This window comes from Parambassis ranga, chromosome 3, assembly GCF_900634625.1.
Source record: "Parambassis ranga chromosome 3, fParRan2.1, whole genome shotgun sequence".
Classification (NCBI taxonomy): Eukaryota; Metazoa; Chordata; class Actinopteri; family Ambassidae; genus Parambassis; species Parambassis ranga.
Genome location: NC_041024.1, coordinates 3,122,660 through 3,141,953, shown reverse-complemented (window position 1 = coordinate 3,141,953; position 19,294 = coordinate 3,122,660). Strand labels below are relative to the sequence as shown.

Below are 19,294 nucleotides of genomic sequence, written 5' to 3'. Positions count from 1 at the left end.
TCCTATCTCCCAGTGCAGTGACCTCACCTTTGTATAACAAACGATGCGATTTTAAAATTAAAAGTGCAGCCAAGTGTTAAAATGCAGTCCAGTAGGGAAGCTTTTATTGTCATTACTGATTAATGACCGGGGCAATGTCCTCAAGGTGACATCCTCACGTCTTCTATGTGCATGCAACACCAGCAGTCCAAATAAAATAACCAATTCATGTACAACCATGCAGCACAAAGTCACATGCAATAATCTAAGGAAATTGTCAAGATATTCGATTGTCTCTTTGCTAAATAAATGGTTAACAGACAGATGGTCTTAGCTCGTATCCAGTCAATTACAGGAACCTCTGCACAAACAGCTCTGAGCAGGAACTGGGACAATGCCATGATCATGCACACAGCGATTCAAAGCACAATATTAGTGTGAATATAAATGTCCTCATTAATTTGCTGTGCTCTGATCACAGTCATGGACCGTGTGCGGTGGTCAGAGGAGACAAACTGTGAGGACATGAAAAAGCCAACACATATGCAGAGCGTGTTCTACTATTAACGCTACCGGGTAAACACAAATTACCGCTCAGTGGAGACACATAACCGAGGTGAATGCTCGCATGCAGTTAGCCTCGAGGGCTCTCTGAATAGACTGGTGCTCTGTGCATAAGGACAAACATTATTGGCTACAAGCACTTTGCAAATGGCTCAATTGACCCAAAGTGCAGTTGTTACACCCACCTTTTAAACTGGAGTGTGGTTTTAAATCTAATTTCTTCCTCCCAGGTGCCCTGAGCGAGCGCAAAAAGGTCACCCTGGGCACTCAGCCTACCGTGCTGAGGACCTTCAGATCCCTGTCCACCTCCAATGTCTTCGCCTGCTCAGACCGACCCACTGTCATCTACTCCTCCAACCACAAGCTGGTGTTTTCCAACGTCAACCTCAAGGAGGTCAATTATATGTGCCCACTGAACTCTGAGGGCTACCCCGACAGGTCAGCGACACAACCTTTCCTACTCTGCAAATGTATTAATGCCCATGAAGCTGCTGTATAGATCAGGAGTAACAGAGTGTTATTGTTCCCTTTCCAGCTGCTTAGTAACGCTGCTTTTCTTCACAGTCTGGCTCTGGCCAACAACAGCACTCTGACCATCGGAACCATCGATGAGATTCAGAAACTCCACATTCGCACTGTTCCCCTCTACGAATCTCCCAGGTCAGTCCCTGTGTCAAATATTGAGTCAGAATTGCCACTAAAATCAATATTTCACCTCCATCATCTGTATAAACATGCTGCATGTTTGCCGTGTTTGCAGTAACTTTGCCTGTTTGCTCTGACTCTAGCTGCTGTCTCCCGTTTGTTTAGTTGTACATCTAGTAAGCGTTTTTTTGTTCCGTCTTCTGTGTTTAATCATTTAAGCAACAGCAGTGACGCAGCATTGTTAAATAAGTTATTAAAAGGTCTGATGTTGTGTTATTCACTCAGGAAAACAGAAAGCTGCCTCCTGAAGGCTCCTTCTGTGTTTACGTGAATTTTCCCATCGCCTTTTCTTAACCCTCTCATCTCTGTCTTTGTCTCTATTCAACGCTGGATCAGGCGGATCTGTTACCAGGAAGTCTCCCAGTGTTTCGGGGTTCTGTCCAGCAGGGTGGAGATTCAGGACGCTAGTGGCACCACATCCGCCGTACGGCCCAGTGCAAGCACGCAGGTACTTTAGCTCCATGTTGTGCTTTGATAAAAAAACACCCCAGGGCTTGTTTGTTTTGCACTCTTATCTAACCAGGCATGCTGACTCAAAACATTATTTATAACATGGGACCTGGAGCTCGCCAGGACAACAAATGTCGTGTACCGTTAGTCACCTAGCAGGTCGGCTGGAACTCGACTTTCTACACCAGGATTTAAATCGTACTGAGGTGGTGTTCAGGTTAATCACTTAACGTTAGCGTATTAAGCTCTAAGCATAACTAATGCTGTTAGCTTTTATTGTAAATATAGTTGGACGAACCCTCCATGGCAGCAATGATAGACTTCCGACCTCCAGGGATGTGAAAGTCCTGAAGTGTCAAAAACTTCAGCTCCCCTGTGGCCTCCGGCGGCCTCCGGCGGCTGCATGTTAAAATGTCCAAAACTTCCTATAATTAAGGACGCTACTGCATCAGTTAACAGGTCGATGCTGACTCAGATCTTAAGTTGACTGCCCACCCTCAGACTATACTGCTGCCAACATGGCGACAGTCTGAGCCTTACATGGAGACTCTTGTCCTCAGAAACCTATAGATGATGCTATCGATCAATTCTTGGTCTGTGCCAGTTGTCCCAGATGTCACTTAAAAGTGTTCACATCTTTCATTAAGAATAACTTTAAGGATCTATAGAGACTAAAACCAGTCATAGGCGGATCATTTGTGTGTGTGACTGGCTTGCTCTGGCTGTTATGAACAGGATTCTGTCTCTTAATAACTGACCCTCCTGGTGCAAAGCAAAAATATTCTTTGTTACAAAAAGTACATTTTTGGGTTGTCTGCACTCCCTCAGAGAAATGTATGTTGTAAAAGAAACAGATCAGGGCTTATTTGTTTCAGCAGTTGTGCTCACTCAAGCTAAATTTAGCCGGTGTGAGAGTTAAATAAAATTTAAACTACATTAATTGTTTGATTTGCTGACAAGGAATACAGACGCAGTGCGGGTTTAGATGCCAAAAATAAAATAGTCAGACAAAAATTTAATAGGGATCCTCACGTTGGGAGAGCTAATCAAAGAGTCTCTCTTCAGCCAGATTTACAGTGACAGCATGTGTTGTATCCCCTTAGCTCTGCTCTGTAGTTTCCCCAAGGAGACAGGTGTGTACACTTATTTGTTCTTGTATTTACTGATGCCTTTCACATGTGATGACCAGAATGATGTTTATCTGATTTTTGTAAAAGCTGTGCATCTGCTGCTGCAGATGGTGCCGTTCGAAACACGCAGCTCACGCTCATGTAGAGGCTGGAATTGTTTTACACTCTGTATCAGCTCTCTCTCTGTGCCTTCACTTATCTTCCTGTCCCATCTCATCAATCTACAATTCCAGGCTCTCTCCAGCAGCGTGAGCTCCAGCAAGCTCTTCCCCAGCAGCACTTCACCCCACGAGACCTCCTTTGGTGAAGAGGTAGAGGTTCACAATCTGCTAGTGGTGGATCAGCACACCTTTGAAGGTGAGACTTTGACTACAGGGAGGCGGCGCTTTCATACGGACCTTCTGATTTGCTTAGCTTGAAAAATATCTGATCTTACAATAGAGTGGAGTCTTATTTAACCAATCAAGTTTCAACCCTGTCATCGTCTTTAATTTTGATTATATAGGTGCTTCATAAAGCCTCTTTGGGAGTCAGTATCTACATCACAGGCTCTGCATTGAGTGATTGAACACGTTGGGGCTCATGCAGACCGTCATCGTGATGCAGCCCAATGAATGTGGCAGGTTTTCACTCCACTACTGCTTTGCAATTCAGATTTCACTGCACCAAGCTTCCCTTTAAAAAAAAAAAAAATCCCGGCCTTACCACACCCGCATAAATGAGGGTACGTTATATGATAATAACATGCAAATAAGGGGCTGGTTCAGCATGCGGTGTCCACAGCTGACTCCACTTTATTAACCTGTTATCTGATAACTACTCGTTTAGATGTGCAGACATTCTGATGCAGTGGGCGCCGGTCAGTTAATTTTATCAGTTACCTTTGAATACAGGTTAATGAACACAACCAGCGATAAAATATAGAAATGTCAGCATCTTAGCTACCTAAAAAAATGATGTTTATTAGAACGTTAATGTGATAAACTGCTCTGCACCTCCACCATGAAGCCCAAAACCAGTGGAGTTGCAGGTCGGCTGCTGTGACCTCCATGTTCGAACCACAGTCTGTAAATAGATCTGGACAGACCTTCTGCGACGTCACCCGTATCCGCGTCGGGAGCTGTTTTAAGCCTGGTTGTTGCCATCTTTGGCAGAGTCTGCCTAACTGACAGCACTCGCCTGTTATTCAAAGAGGTCGTCCCCTTATTAAAGCTCCCTGGCAGAGCTGGAAACTGTTTATTTCTGCTATTATAGTTGGACTTTCTAAAATGGTGGTCAATGGGGGATTGATTTTTGGAACTAGTTCCCAGAGGCTGCACAGGCAACTGCAGTTTTTCACACGTCTGTTATTGGCTTCATTTCTCAGCCCTGAATGTTGCAGCTTGGCTGTAAAATTGCTCAGTTTCTAGTCGCCAGACTGTGTTACTGAACATAGCAGCCATTTTACCTGACAGTGGCGGTTCAGGTGGTGACAACAAAGACACACAATGACACCAACAAGCTAACAGATCAAGGCAGTGTTGGACCAGCAACTCCACTTCTGTGGAGCCTGGTGGCTTTTAAGTCAGCGTATATTGATTGCACTGCTTCAGATTTTCAGTGTTGCAAAGCAGAATATTTCATGTGCTGCTCTCGCTCTCTGTTTTTAGTTCTTCATGCCCATCAGTTCCTCCCCAGTGAGTACGCCCTCAGCATGGTGTCATGCCGTCTGGGAAAGGACCCATCTGTGTATTTTATCGTGGGCACTGCCATGGTGTACCCGGAGGAGGCTGAGCCCAAGCAGGGACGCATCATTGTCTTCCACTACACCGACGGTCAGTAACCACACTTTCTTTAGCTTCCTCCTCTTTCAGCAAACAATCCCCAAAAGCACTTTCTTGTCTTGTTCCTCAGCCTTTATCCTGTTTGCCTCCTCACCCTGCTCATTTTGCTTCCCTGTATGCTTCACCCGGTTTCATTTTCTCCTCCCCAGCCTTTGTCCCGTATCTCACGCACAGACACTTTGTCCTGCCTTACTCTTGTTTCCTTCCTCACTTAATCATTTTCTTATCACTTCTTATCTGACGTTACTCTCCTCGGCGCTCCTGATTCTCCTCATTTCCTTTCCTCTCAAGGTGCACTGCCTGCCTTTCATTTATCCTCCTTTAGCACTTCTTTTTGCCTTCATCCTCATTCTGAATGCATCGCTGTGTCTGTTTCACTTCTTTCTCCTGCGTCTCTCTCTCTCTCTCTCTCATACTTGTCAAGTGGCTCCCGCTAAGATTTTGTAGGTGCTAGTTTAGCCTAACATTACGTGTTGATAGCACTGAATGTTAACCAAGCGCTGACTGGCAGCCATTATGCTCTCTTCTACAGGTAAGCTGCAAACTGTGGCAGAGAAGGAGGTGAAAGGAGCCGTCTATTCTATGGTGGAGTTCAACGGCAAACTGCTGGCCAGCATAAATAGCACAGTGAGTGTTGCTTGATGGGTTGGGGGGCGGGGGGGATTTTATTCAGCTTGACGTCCACAGCTCCTGAATTTTCCCTCACTGTGCTGCAGTTTAATGTTTGAGGACCTGAAGGAAAACGTAGCTTCAAGGTTAAATCTTCAAGGGACTCTTTGAAATAAATTCATTTGTCAGATTATATTTTTACCTCAGGCGCCCACTGAAAAGCCCTAAAGACCTGTTGGTACAATTACATCTTTAGTCTCTTTAGCCCGGGGGGAACTTCCTCAGTTAGGTCTCTCACCTCACCTCACCTCACCTCACCTTACCTTCTACATCAGAATTTACCATCTGGCACAGGGATTAAAACCAGTGCCCCGCCAGTGTGAGATTTTGACTTATTCATCTACCTTAGTTGCATTAAAGTCCTTACAGAAGTTGGCTGAATGTTGATTACACCTGTCGGTGTCAGATAAAAGACTTTGACCTTCATAGTTTTAAATGTGGTCTCCTTTGAAGAAGAGGGAGGTCCATCGAGTCTGTGTAGGCTTAGAAACATTTCTGAAACTCCAGATAATCTGGATTTCATGCTGGCAAGCTACTTACTCATCTTTGGTGACACAGTGGCCCTGTTCACACTGGAGAAAGTCATTCCAGCTAGAGTAGGATTGAGCCCAGACAGCCTTTAAGCTGGATGCGTTCAGACCTATTTTCAAATCTGGCTAGCACACACTTGTGTCCGCACTCAATCCGGCTTCATCCAGTATGTTTGCTGTCCTCCAAACCACTAGGTGGCGCCTCGTAATATACAGGAAGTAGCACATCGCTAACCAAAAGTAGCATGTCGCTAACCGGAAGTAGCATGTCGCTAGCCGGATTCGCTCGCCACATTTGCGTTCACACCTGAGCCACATTTGAGCCAATCCGGCTAGATCCACCTCTCGTGGGTGGATCTAGCCGGATTGAAATCAAACTGGATACAGCCGGATTCGAGGTGTTCACACTCAGAAAAAAACACATCTGGATTGATCTGGATGCGGCCGAATCCTGCTTAAGCCACATTTTTTTCCCCAGTGTGAACGGGGTAACTGAGACACCTGAATTTCCCCCTGGGGATCAATATTGTCTATCAATCTCAAGCTGTGTGCACCCAACGGGGTTAGCTAGCTTTTATTCCACCACAGACAGCTTGTGATACGTCGTAATCTGTGGTCCATTAGAACCTAGATTTTATTTGTGCACATGTCATAAACATTTGTCAAAACTGCCACTTACTCTATGGCAAAAAGGAGGGAGACAAAAGTTTGACACTGCAGCTTCAGGTTCAGGTCGTCTCTTTGGATGCTATCGCTCACTTCCTTTGCACAGTCCCCTCCCAGTTGATGCTTTTAGTTTGGTCTGGGTAACGTTCAGTGGGCCGAGTCGACCTCTCGGTGACCTGTGTGTTTTAAACTTTCCGTCCTCTGATAGTTTAAGAAGCGTGCGGTTTGTTCAGAAAGCAAAAGTGCCGCCTCGCTCGTTTTATAGTCCAATGTTTAAATAGATTTATCCCGTATGGAGAAATGTGAAATCACTTGACATACAGTGAGAAAGCAACAGCTTCTCCCCCACTGTCCTGTATTACCTCGCTCATCCACACAGAGCTATAGATAGATTAGAAGGATTAAAAGCTTGAAAGGCAGCTTTATCTTCAGGTATCATGAATCAAATCACGGCTCTCGGATTTCTCTGCACACAGTACGATATCCCACTTTCTTTATTCTCTGACTGTATGAAGGATATGACTCTATAATCTGCTTAACCTTGCTTTTTTGGGTGGAGCAACAGCAGCTTGATCACAGAGAGTATTGAGATTTCATCCATAAAGTTGTTTATTTAGTGTCACCTCAGTCAAAGAGCAGGTTTTCAGTCTGAAGTCATTGTTTCATCGATCTTATATTAATTTCCACCCTCAGCAGAACATCATTTGACTTTGTTTGTTTGTGAGATACCTTTTTAAAATGGCTGAATTTAATTACTTTTTTGAAAATACTACATCACATTCTTCTTTCTTCTGACATGTTCTTGGCTGGAAGGAGTTAACTCTTCATTACTGCTACCAAGTTAACCCTCTGAAACTACTCTCTGAAAAAATCTCCCACTGAGAGTATTAGAATGTATATTAAAAAAAATAAAGTAATAAAATTCAGTGACGGGTGATGGAGCAGCTGCTGTTTAAGTGCCATGTGTTTGTATTTCGGGGAAATGGTGCCGCTGTGTGAGCTTAACTTAGCTGAAAGACTAAAGAAGGAAGGAACCATCAGCTTAAATCAACATGGAGACACAGACTGCACTGTGACCATCTTCTAGATTAAAACATAACAGAGTGGGATTATGTCAACACGTTTTAAAAACACATTATTTTGTGAAGTTTTTTTATGCACAAGACACGGTACATAAACAAAATGACAGCATGCTAAATAGTTAGATTTTTCTAACCTACCATGCATGTGAGAGTATGATGTTGATGTTCTCAGCGCGGAGGTGGACATTGTCTAAAACGTCTAACTCTTTATTTTTTCCCCCTAAAATGAACGCATGTCATAAGAAGAATTCAAGTTACCAGGGATCCAAACGAGCTGCTTTGTTTCTGCTAAAGTGGAAATGAGGTCAGAGAAAAAGATATGAAGATAATCCGTGAACTAAAGAGGATTGTTCCTTTTATGCATTAAGATATTTATCTGTACGCCTCTGTTCGTGCAGACATTCAGAACAATGTGCCTCACATAAAGGGATTAAAATGAAGATATGAAATTTAACAGTGTGTTAACACAAATAAAAAAATAGCAACAAACAGAAAGTGTAAAAAAAAAATAATAATAATAGAAAGAGCTGTAGAAGTAATTATGTGAAGTAAACAGCTGTTAGTCCACAGAAACACACCTCTGCTCCTCCATCACCCGCTCACCTCTCACCCATTTTTCAGCAATTGTAAAATGGTGCAGACGGCGTGAAATGGTGACTGTAATTAGCCGTTAACTGTTCATTAATGTGGCGGCTGATAACTCATATTGTTAATCAGCACCTTCACCTCACACTCGCTGAGGCTCATAGAGCGATAGCGACGTGAAACTGAAATGTCAGACAGTTCATCAACATGCCGGCAGAGCTCATCGCTGATCCTCGAGACTCATCCTCTCTCTCTGGCAGCTTCAACTCTGAGACTCTTTGTTTCAGGTGCGTCTGTACGAGTGGACGGCCGAGAAGGAGCTGAGGACCGAGTGCAACCACTACAACAACATCATGGCCCTCTACCTGAAGACCAAAGGAGACTTCATTCTGGTGGGAGACCTGATGAGGTCCGTCCTGCTGCTGGCATACAAACCCATGGAGGGGAACTTTGAAGAGGTCAGTGTGGAGGGAGTAACTCTAAAGCAGGGGTCTCAAAGTCAACTTACAACTGGTAAGTTGTACAACTGGTCCAATCGTCTCAATCTTTATTAATAACAGGTCAGAATAGGGATGCAAATTATTGATTAATTCAATAATCGTTAGTTGAATGACCTTATCGATCGATTAACGATTAATTGATAAGCAGTGATTTTCCTGGGCCTGAATTTCCCTCAGTTTCACTAAGACTAAAATCTAAACATTGTCATATTCGTTAATGAGTGACTTGCTGTACCTTTGGAGATACAGTACAGACAATGACATTTATGTAGGCTAGAATAACAAAATCAATTGTGAATAGAAATTAAATAAAATATGTCCAGCTGCTTTAACATGAAAATAAGTTGTTCACTGGCTCCTCACACAGACACATGTCCAGGAGTCAGGCAGTCTCCTAGTTTGATCCATTCTGGGACTATATTCTGACGGAGCACTGCTACATGCCATTGACAGTAAAAACTATGGACAGAGCTTCCGTGACGTCACCCGTTTGTTTCTGAAGAGGCTCGGTGGGAGGTTCCAGGACGTTGATGACCGCCGCCATGTTGGCAGCGTCACGTCCACCAAAACTCCAAATATGGACAAAGAGGGGGAGCACGAGCGGGGTTTAGGGGGGCGGGCGATCGTGGAAGCAGGAAACTCACGCTGTGATACGTCAACTGTCTGTCACTCAAGCGGCAACGCCCATAATTATGCGTAATTTTAAGTCCGAATACAATTGAAACGAGTGGGTTGTAAAAAAATTCACCCCCCGTACAATCGACACTAGAAGAGAACCTATCATCTGAGACCAGAGTGGTTTTTTGTACCAGGCTGTAAACATGTTTTTTTCTGCTGTGAAGTCGGCCATTTTAACATGGGAGTCTATGGGAAATTACTCGCTTTTGGAGCCAACCCCCAGCTGTTGCGGCGTGAATTACAAGTTTTGACACTTCCGCATGGGCTTCAGCTTTGAGCCCCGAAGGTTGCCGCTTGCTACATGCGCACATGCCGCACCTAAAAACACACACCGTCAACATACCAGCATGGCTAGGCTGCTGAGAACTCCTCTGCAGCGGAGAAATGCGCGAGCATGCAGAGACAGAAACGACTCGTCGAGCAGAACGGAGGCTGCCACTCCTCAAAAAAAATTCAAACTAAATATCAGAGAAATTCTGACGGGGCGATTAATAATAAAAATAAAATGCACAGGGCGAGCCTCAGCAAATAAGTGTGTGTGAGAAAAATGTGCGGGCCGCACTAACACTAAACTTTGATGTCAAGTGGGGGGCCACAAAATATCGGCCGCTACTTTGAGACCCCTGGGTCTAAAGGGTAAAGAATCCGAGGACAGCCTTTGTAAACACATGCAGAAGTTTAGAGTCTGTTTATCCACACTTTTAACTTCTCTTTGGAGTATAGATGTATTTTTCCTCTCCACCGTGCATTGACATATACCTCCCAGCAGTTTCATGTGCAGAGTGTTGCAATTGATCCACGGTAGGGTGATGAAGAGATTCGACAACAAGTCACGCACACTGTGTGGGAGACTTGGAATCATTCTGAAACACAGCGCACCTTAAATCCCCTCCAATTTTAGATTGAAAATATCGAGTTCTTACATTCCAAAGCAGATATAATCAATACTTGTATATTAACAATGGATCACTTGGCAAGTGGAAAAGCCTTCAAAATATTGTCAGACATCTCTGCAGCAGTCCCCCTCCACTCTGTGGGGCGTCACAGAAGCTTTGATTCTTTGTTTTTGTGTGATTTGTTTTTGTTTTCTCTGCCTACAACATCATTGTGTTGGTTCATTCACACCCCTCACGTCGGCATTGTTTCCCATAGAGTCTATAGGAAGCAATGCTGATGAGAGGGGTGTGAATGAAACTCTTCACATACTCCTGATACACTAAAATTAGTGCATATGTGTTGTTGAAAGCAAGTAGAAGGTAGGTAACTGTTACAACTTTCAGTACAGAAACAATTCCTGTAGTGTAAAATTCAGTTTGTTGCTTGTTAACCGCCAATAAATCCGAAGTAGTAAACAAAAAACTTACAACAATCGGCTCGCTGCTGCTGTCTGTGCAGCTTTCTGCTCGAAAAAAACATCAGAAAGAAAAAACGGGTTTAGATCAAGTAGTGGAGGAGTCGATCCTTGTGTTGATATTCCCGCTACTTCCTGTTGTCTTCTGACCACCTTCTCTTTTCATTGGCTGTTGATAACATGTGTTTGCAGTCGGGTCGGTGATCAGTTCCCACCACAGCACTGCATCCAGACTTGGGCCTGAGTAGTTCAAACATGTTTGAATGACTGAGGTGTGACTGAGGTCGGATCTGTTCCCCTCACACACTAACAGGTTTTGATGACGACTACACGTGACGACGTCCCAAACTAGTCAAGTCAAAGTCAGCTTTATTGTCAAAACTGTGCTGGACATACAGAGCTTTGAAATTGCGTTACTCTCAACTCCACAACATAACTAAGAACTTAAGAACTTAATAAATATAAAGTGTAAAAAAAATGTACCTACGATGAGGCACACACAAAATACAAGGCACAAAAATGAAGAAAAAAACTGGTGCAGACATTTCTCGACTTGGAATCATGGGTAAAATGGAGCAATATGTCGTGTAGTGTGTCCCCAGTGTAAACGCTGGGCAAAGGATTCAATTTGTGACTCAGTTGTTGATGAGGATCACTGAAAATAGAGCACAAATTAGTGTGTAATTATTGTGTGGAACCAACAATTAGCTCTCATGACATGCTGCAGTTATTGGAGCGAGTCCTGATTTGCACCCTTCCCCACTCACTGTACACAGGTGTTCTGGATTCTCATCTTTTTCAGGATACTGAAGGATTTCGTGGCTGAAATATTCAGATATTTATGTCTGCAGTTGGTAGAAGACCAGAAACGGAGCTAAAGGACTCAACAAAACAAATTTCCAAAATGCACAGCAGTTGCTATAACAACTGACACTATGTCAGCGTGGTGTTTACAGCTTGTTTCCACCATTCCTAAGTGAGAGAAACATCTTTCCAAAGACCAGTTGGCATGGAAACTGCATCTGTTATTTAATGGGTTGGAGTTTAATCATTAGCAGAAAGTTAGAGTTTAGATTAAATAGACAGTCATATCAGAGGCTGTAAGATTCTCAGTGTGTGTTTGTCTTCAAGGGCGTTTGAGACGCTCGTCGTCCTTTTTTTTTTGTGTTGCAGCATGTATGTTGTGTTTGACGTCAGCACTTCTTAGCTCATAGATAATGCAGTATTTACCTGAAGCATTGAACCATTGTTTACTGTTTTCTGTGAACACATCTCATGTATTTTTTCTTTTTTTTTTTGTGCTCAGATTGCACGTGACTTCAATCCTAACTGGATGAGTGCAGTGGAAATCCTGGATGATGACAACTTCCTGGGAGCGGAGAACGCCTTCAACCTGTTTGTGTGTCAGAAGGACAGGTGAGGAGCACATAAAAAATCCCACTGTGTGTGTACACACAGAGCGAGGCGTTTCAGCCTTTCACTGTAAATATAACATTCCCCTGAGCTGCTTGAACTGACGCAAAAGTTTCTAAATCACCTCCACTGAAACCAGCATTATGTCATTAGCGGGCTGCTCTTTCTGTGCCGAGTCCCTTGACACATTTTAGGGCTCCATCATTGATATGAATGTGGTACAACAGCAGTGTCCTCGCATTTGTTGTGAAAATTATGATTCATCTGGCAGCAGAGCTTTTAGACTCACTGCCGCACGTCCCTCTTTGGTAAATTCTCTCGTGGACTTTAGGGAAAAGGAGGAACGATGTGGTGTGGAAGTTAGTGTCTTAGATATTATCCTCCTAATACATCAGATCGGACCTCTCGATGCTTCTGACCTTTATTTTTTGTATCGGATCTCTCTTCCTGTTGCTCTCTCAGCTGTTCTCACCCTTTTATCCATTACCACTCTATCATCCTCTGACCTTTTCCTGCGCCTCTGATATCTGCCCCTCTTGTTTTTCTTTTGCTTAATCGATCAAGTGTTACCCCCCCCCCCCCCCCGACACTTTTATCCTTTGACATCATTTTCTCTTTTGTTGACACTTTTTTTTTTCTTCCTGCCTCTTCTCCTTTACCTCTCATGTCATCTCTTAACATTTGTAATCCTTTTATCTTCCTCTCCATCGCCGCCGCCGCCGTCGTCCTTCCTGCGCTCAGCGCCGCCACCACAGACGAGGAGCGGCAGCACCTGCAGGAGGTCGGGGTTTTTCATCTCGGGGAGTTCGTGAACGTCTTCTGCCACGGCTCGCTGGTGCTGCAGAACCTGGGCGAGAGCTCCACACCCACTCAGGGCTCTGTGCTCTTCGGCACTGTGAACGGCATGATTGGTAGGCACTGACTCACACAAGCAGTCATACATATGCATAAAAATGATAATAATGAGTCTGTGTAAGTGACTAGAGAGACGTTTTATCATGTACGCTAGCTGTGAGCTAGGTGACAGGACTGGTGTCACTCAGGTAACAGACATCCCTTCAACTCCATTGAACAGTCCTCAGTAATTACCTGCTGAAGAGTAGGTTCTCCAATACTCCTCCTCTTCTACAAGACCTCAGTCCAATTAGATAAAACACAAACTTCTGTCAAAACCATTATCCCCAAACTAATGCTTCCATTTCAAAGACGGACAAGAAATCACACCGTCCTCCACCTTATTACTCAGATTTAAACTGGGAGCGTTCAGCCTGGCGGTAATGATGGTACGATGAAAAACTGGGTGTGCACATCATTTGGACACAGCAGTAATTTATCCCCTTTGCACACACACACACACACACAGTGCATCAACACACAGTGCATCAACACACAGAGCATCAACACACAGTGCATCAACACACAGAGCATCAACACACAGAGCATCAACACACAGTGCATCAACACACAGAGCATTATTTCATCTCAGCACCTTCTGTGATTCCCTGAAAAGGAAAGTAAGTAAAAGGAAAGGAAGGTTTACCGGGAGAAACTTCGTTGTAAATTCCAGGAAAAACTTTCCACAGAACGTAACGAAGATAAATCCCCCTGCCGCTGTCATCGCTCTGCGATCTCTCCTCTGTTGTACGAATTAGCTTTGATCATCGCAGGCCAAACTGAATTAAACTAATGATTTTACACACTAATAAACACAATTCAACTCTCCTGACTAGAATTTCTCGTTGTTTTCTGACACATCAAACCGTAACCAGCACATTAACTGCCTGCTGGAGCCTCTCCGTCCTTCAGAATCCTCCGTCCTGTGCACAGAAACGAGCTCCGCATCACAAATCACTGGAACTCTCTGTGCCTGTTATTTTGTGTACTGTCGGTTTGAGTGCGGATTTCCTCCTCAGAGTATCAGTGTAACACTCCCAGCGTCATGGAATCTTAATGTTTAGCACAAGGACGGGCAAGCTGCCGGACCCCCAAGCCTTCAACATTTACACCAAAGTTAATCTGAAAGGGAAACATTCATAAATGTCTTTAAATTATTAAAAATCATGTGACTTTTCATTCCCAACATGGTCCCAGCATGAAGCTTACATTACACTAATGATCTTTTATTTATAAGAAGCTTTACCATACGTCTGGTTCTGAGACTTCCCCGTTCCTGAGCAGAAATCAGTATTAACCATCCGATCCAGGGCCATGAAAATCATCAAGGAGCCCAGTCACCCCAGCAGGAGACAGTCTTTCCTGCTGCCTTCAGGTAGACTCGGAGAACATGGAGGAGCTTCTGTCCTGAGGCAGTCCGCATCCAGAACAAGGACTAATCGAACACTGGATCTGCTGCACACAAGTGTGTATGCGGCGGATAAAGTTTGATTTAATCTGTTGGTGACCAGGTTGTGTGTGTTTTTGTGTGTTGTAGGTCTGGTAACTTCCCTGTCTGAGGGCTGGTACAGCCTCCTGTTGGACCTGCAGAACCGCCTCAACAAGGTCATCAAGAGCGTGGGCAAGATCGAGCACAGCTTATATCCTTTACACGTGTCACTGTAAAGAACTGGCACAGATGCTCAGAGAAGCTTCACAATTTCCTACAAATAGAAACTAGTTTGATTTATAAACAAAAATCAGAGAAATCATATTTCTGATTTATTTTTCTGTCTTGACTTGTGAAGCTGAGGTTTGTTGATGAAGATTCTCAGTCATCCAGCTCATCATACGTAGAGAAGGTTGAAGCAAGGCGTCTGGACTTGTAGAGTTTTCTAGAAGACGTTTCGCTGCTTCAACCTTCTCTACGTAAGCTGAGGTTTATATCCTTCATAGCTTCAGCTGCATCCACCTGGTCGAAGGCCCTTCCATGAGCAGCTGTTCGCTCTTTTGTTTTTATTAGGCTCCCTTCACATCATGCTCAATATTTGTTGACTGTGCCTGAGGTTAGGAAAAAATGTGTTGTTGTACCTAAGGTGCAGTCCTCGGGCCGGGCAGCAGCAGCCTGCAGCCTTGTATTGATTTTCCTTGACTGCGCAGCACCTGGAGGTCTTTCCACACGGAGCGGAAGACGGAGCAGGCCACAGGATTCATCGACGGGGACCTGATCGAAAGCTTCCTGGACCTCGGCCGGGCAAAGATGCAGGAGGTTGTCAGCACTCTGCAGGTAGGAGGAGCCCCACAAAACACCCACGTGTACATTTACAAAGTGATCAAGCTGCAGATGTAACAGAAGCACAGCTGAGGCGTTCGTAAACGGTCACTGTAGATGACCAGAGAACAGAGCCGAAGGCCGGCCAAAGCAGCCGAGCTCTGCACCGCTGCTCTCACCAGCTGCCGGGGTGTAACTCTCGGCTGTGGCGGCCCCTTCTGTTTTTCAGAGCATCTTCCTGCTTGTATCAGTATCCCTGAATGTCTTGAGACGGATGACATGTCTTGCATCAGTCTGCAGACTTCATGAGTGTGGAGCTCTGTGCACAGTGCTGTTGTTTCTCACACCTCCTGTCTCCTGGAACGTTAGCCTGTTCTACAAAAGTTTCCGCTTCCCTAACATCTTTAAATCCCACCCGAGATTTTTTGCAATGAGATTCAAATCTGCTTGCAGAGCAGAGATGGCCGATTGAGGATGTTCCCTGATACAAGCTTCGGTTGACAGGGACACGTGTTTTGGATCATGTTCTTGCTCCAGTGATCGCAAAGCTGCTGTTTTCAGAACAGTGTGTTATTTTAAGAATTTCCGATGCCAGTCACATAAAGTTTTACAGTTCCTGCCTCAGGGGAAACCCCCTCAACAACAGGACAGACCCACCACCATGCCTGACTGTTCTTCTTGTCACCTGGTCCTGCCCATCCATGAAGCCTGTGAATTTTGCTTTTTGTCATGAGTGGAGCTGTAACCTGGGCTGTAATGCTGTTTTTTTAATCCATTGTCCTCCTGCAGCTGGACCCTTTTCTTCTCTGAGGTGTTTTTTAAGTGGTTTCTGGCCTATGTTTGCACCACCCGTGTGCCCCAGTGCATTAGTTTACACAGCACTTAATCATCCTCCATGCTGCTTTCCATTTTTTTTTCTGGAGTAGGCTTCGATCTACACACAGGGTCTTTGAGCATAGGTTTTTCAGAATGATTTCCATGTGGGAGGTTCTGTCTTATCTCTGTCGCCATCTTAGATCCACCTCGGTGTGTATCACTCCTGGTTAATCTAAATATAGATAAAAAGGTGGAGCTGAGGCGAGCAGCTGGGCGGTGGTGTAAGCAGGCAGCTTTGTCCAAACATGCTTTAAAACTTATCAATAGTTTCTTTTTCTTGCTCATTTTATGGAGTCGGCACCCAGAGGCCAGTCAGGGAACTGCAGCTTTTGACACAGGAAGCCACTTTTGCTTCAATTTTCAAAGGGATTGGACGTTGTCATGTTTGTCAGATGGGACGTTCATGTGGGGGAAAAAACAGCAACGACTGAGTTATGTGTTGGAAAAACAGTGTGTTTACCGAGATTGTCGACAGAGAGGGTTCTTATCAGTGTGCCTTTTTCTCTTAGGGGGATAGGAAAGAGCAATCGAAACCTTTACACAGCTGTGTGCTCTGCATGCTAAGCCTCTTGTCTCTGCATCCTTTTCATCCCGCCTCAGCACCATCGAACTGGATTTCTTCCTCCTCTGAAAGGACTCTACACTCAACAGCGTGCTCGTGCTTGTTGGCGCTGTTGCTGTTGACCCATCTGCTGCTTTTTGCACAAGTTTGTTAGTTAGAGGTTCTACAGCATCATCGTCTGCTGTAAGAACCAAACTAGTGCTCCGGTGTCATTTGGCTCAACGCACTGCTGAACTTGAAAAGACCCTTCAGACTGTTTTTATTCAGCCTCGAGTGGGAACTGGGAGTAAAGAGGCAGAAGAGGTGGTAAAACCACTTTTGGCATGAAAACAAATAACAATGTTCGGCTTTGTGCCCCCCCCCCCCTCAGGAATCGCAGATAAAGACGCTCCAAAATGCTTTGGATGCTTTATTTGCCAAGAGAGTCGTGGTTTAAGCCAAATTTCTGCTTTTATTTTAAAAATAAGCTGCGGCACGAGTTCACTTGATCTATGATTGTCAGAAACTCATAGTATTGAACTGACAGATATATTAAGTAGCTTACGTTGACTTGTGAGAGCACGGAGCTGTCAGATGTTTTACTTTTTTGCTGATGATTGTTTGCGGCTCCACTAAAAACCCTGATAATGTAGAAGCTTTTATTTAAACCCCCGCGGGAGCGAATCAGAAAAGTGATGATGCTTCAGTTTTTGAGGCTTCTGGAGTAACATCAGTGAATGTGGTGCAAAGGCACACAGATAGAAAGATAACATCACCTCCAAACAAAAGAAGAGGTGACGGAGTAGGACTGAGGAGGAAGCCCGCTGGGGGCTGGCGGCCTCAGCGCTGTGGAACCTCACTCTTCGGTGTTGTTCAATTTCAGATCGATGACGGCAGCGGCATGAAGCGTGAAGCCACGGTGGACGAGGTGATTAAGATCGTGGAGGAGCTGACGAGGATCCACTAGTCTTGACTGTCATCCAGACCTCCTCCCCACCGCCGCCGCTGCTGCTGCGCCTCCTCCTCCTGGCTGAGCAGGAGGAAACGGCGGGGACGGGAACAGTTTAGACTTTTGCAGACTTGTAAATAATTATAAATAAACAGTGTGTGCATGTTCGTCCTTCAAACTTCAGAGAGTTTTTAAACACCCTGAAGGTGCTTGGTGACAGAGTGTAGCACTCCTCATTTAAATATAAGTCTCAAGGCGAAGTGCGTAGCATCTTGTTGGACAGCAGAAAGACCAAAGTTAAGACATTGGTCTGAGTGTGTTTGAGTGTGTGTGTGTGTGTGTGTGCGATTATGTCTGTGTGGAATTATGTGTGACTACAAATAGGACAAGCCCGGGAATGTTCCTCACCAAAAAGTTCGCTGCCGGCTGATCCTCCGTCACCCCGAACCCCTTCAGATCTGATGAAGGCCGGAGTGAACACACACTGTATCAGAGCAACCAGAGGAAAATGACCCATTTCTAGATATTTTGTCTTTGTGATGTTTTCTTTGTTGATTCTAATAAACTTTGCTTTAGTACTGTTCACTGCAGAGAGTCTGGTCTTCATTGTCGTCATCTGAATAACTATGAATCGACTTCCTGCTGCTGCTGCAGAGGTTCAGGGACACCCGCACGTACTAAACTTTGCTGAAAGTTAGTTTGTAGCTTCACTGAAAGCTTCGTGTTTATGGGTGTGCTCTGTAAAGAAGTATGGATGGACCCCTCTGTGACATCACTACAGTGCTTTTGAGGCTCCGTCTGAATCTACCTGAGTTTTTAACACCTTTAATTATGCTAGAAGCCTTTAAAGCAGTGACTTCTATGAACATTCTCTCTCATACAGTTGTCTTAAAACAGTTAAATTATTTATAGGGACTTTTGTTTCTGCTGTAAAATGGGCCGATACCGCTGAGGCGCCACTTTGGGACCCTCACTGAGGGGCAAACTTTAAATTCCTGTATGTTTTTAGCTCAACTTACTGAAATTGTAGCACTACAACAGCAAACAGCAGCATGCTAACATTAGCATTTAGCTCAAAGGACATGTAGCATCTGCTCTTTATGGCTTCGGCTTGATATCATGACTCCTTATCGGTCTCATTTTCAGTGCATTATTTTTATCATTGGGACTTTTTATTTGGTTTTATTTGATTTATTCAGGTTGAATTATTTTTTTTTCTCTTTATATATAAACATTTAGAATGTTCTTCCTCCTATAATCTCTACATTGAAAGCGTCCCAGCTTTGTTTCACAGTTCCTGCAGCCTCAAAGAGTCTGAAGCTTTAAAAGCAGCAGAAGGTCTGTGCTCAGCGCCCTCCTCAGTGTTTCTGTGTCAGACCTGCTGAATATGACCGTGCACTGTTTTCTCAAGCACCTCATTAATTTATGTTGCGTTCGTTTTTCTTTTCATCTGCGGTAAACAATGTCAAAATGGAATTTCTGCTGAAGATATCAAACGTCTTACTGTGTGCCTGTGCAGCTGAGCTTCAGCACTAATAATAATAATAATAATAATATTATTAACTCAGTCCTCAGCCAGGTGTGTTTGCCCTGTCGTTACCATCCTGAGCTGCACAGGCCTTTGCTTGGCTCCGGACTGTTTGCATTCTTGCTCTCCT

At 44.4% G+C, this 19,294-nt stretch overlaps 1 protein-coding gene across 1 annotated transcript in view; it reads left to right on the top strand.

Moving 5' to 3' along the window:
• ddb1 (damage-specific DNA binding protein 1) overlaps positions 1-18,221 on the top strand; it is a 37,994-nt gene extending 19,773 nt beyond the window's left edge. Inside the window, exons 16-27 of the mRNA XM_028401658.1 lie at positions 774-981; positions 1,108-1,203; positions 1,585-1,696; positions 3,062-3,185; positions 4,478-4,642; positions 5,184-5,278; positions 8,471-8,641; positions 12,019-12,128; positions 12,867-13,036; positions 14,557-14,659; positions 15,162-15,285; positions 17,571-18,221. Coding sequence (XP_028257459.1) covers positions 774-981; positions 1,108-1,203; positions 1,585-1,696; positions 3,062-3,185; positions 4,478-4,642; positions 5,184-5,278; positions 8,471-8,641; positions 12,019-12,128; positions 12,867-13,036; positions 14,557-14,659; positions 15,162-15,285; positions 17,571-17,654 — 1,562 coding nt within the window. The 3' untranslated portion in view covers positions 17,655-18,221. The remainder of the gene's footprint in view (positions 1-773; positions 982-1,107; positions 1,204-1,584; positions 1,697-3,061; positions 3,186-4,477; positions 4,643-5,183; positions 5,279-8,470; positions 8,642-12,018; positions 12,129-12,866; positions 13,037-14,556; positions 14,660-15,161; positions 15,286-17,570) is intronic.
• The last annotated feature ends 1,073 nt before the right edge of the window (positions 18,222-19,294 follow it).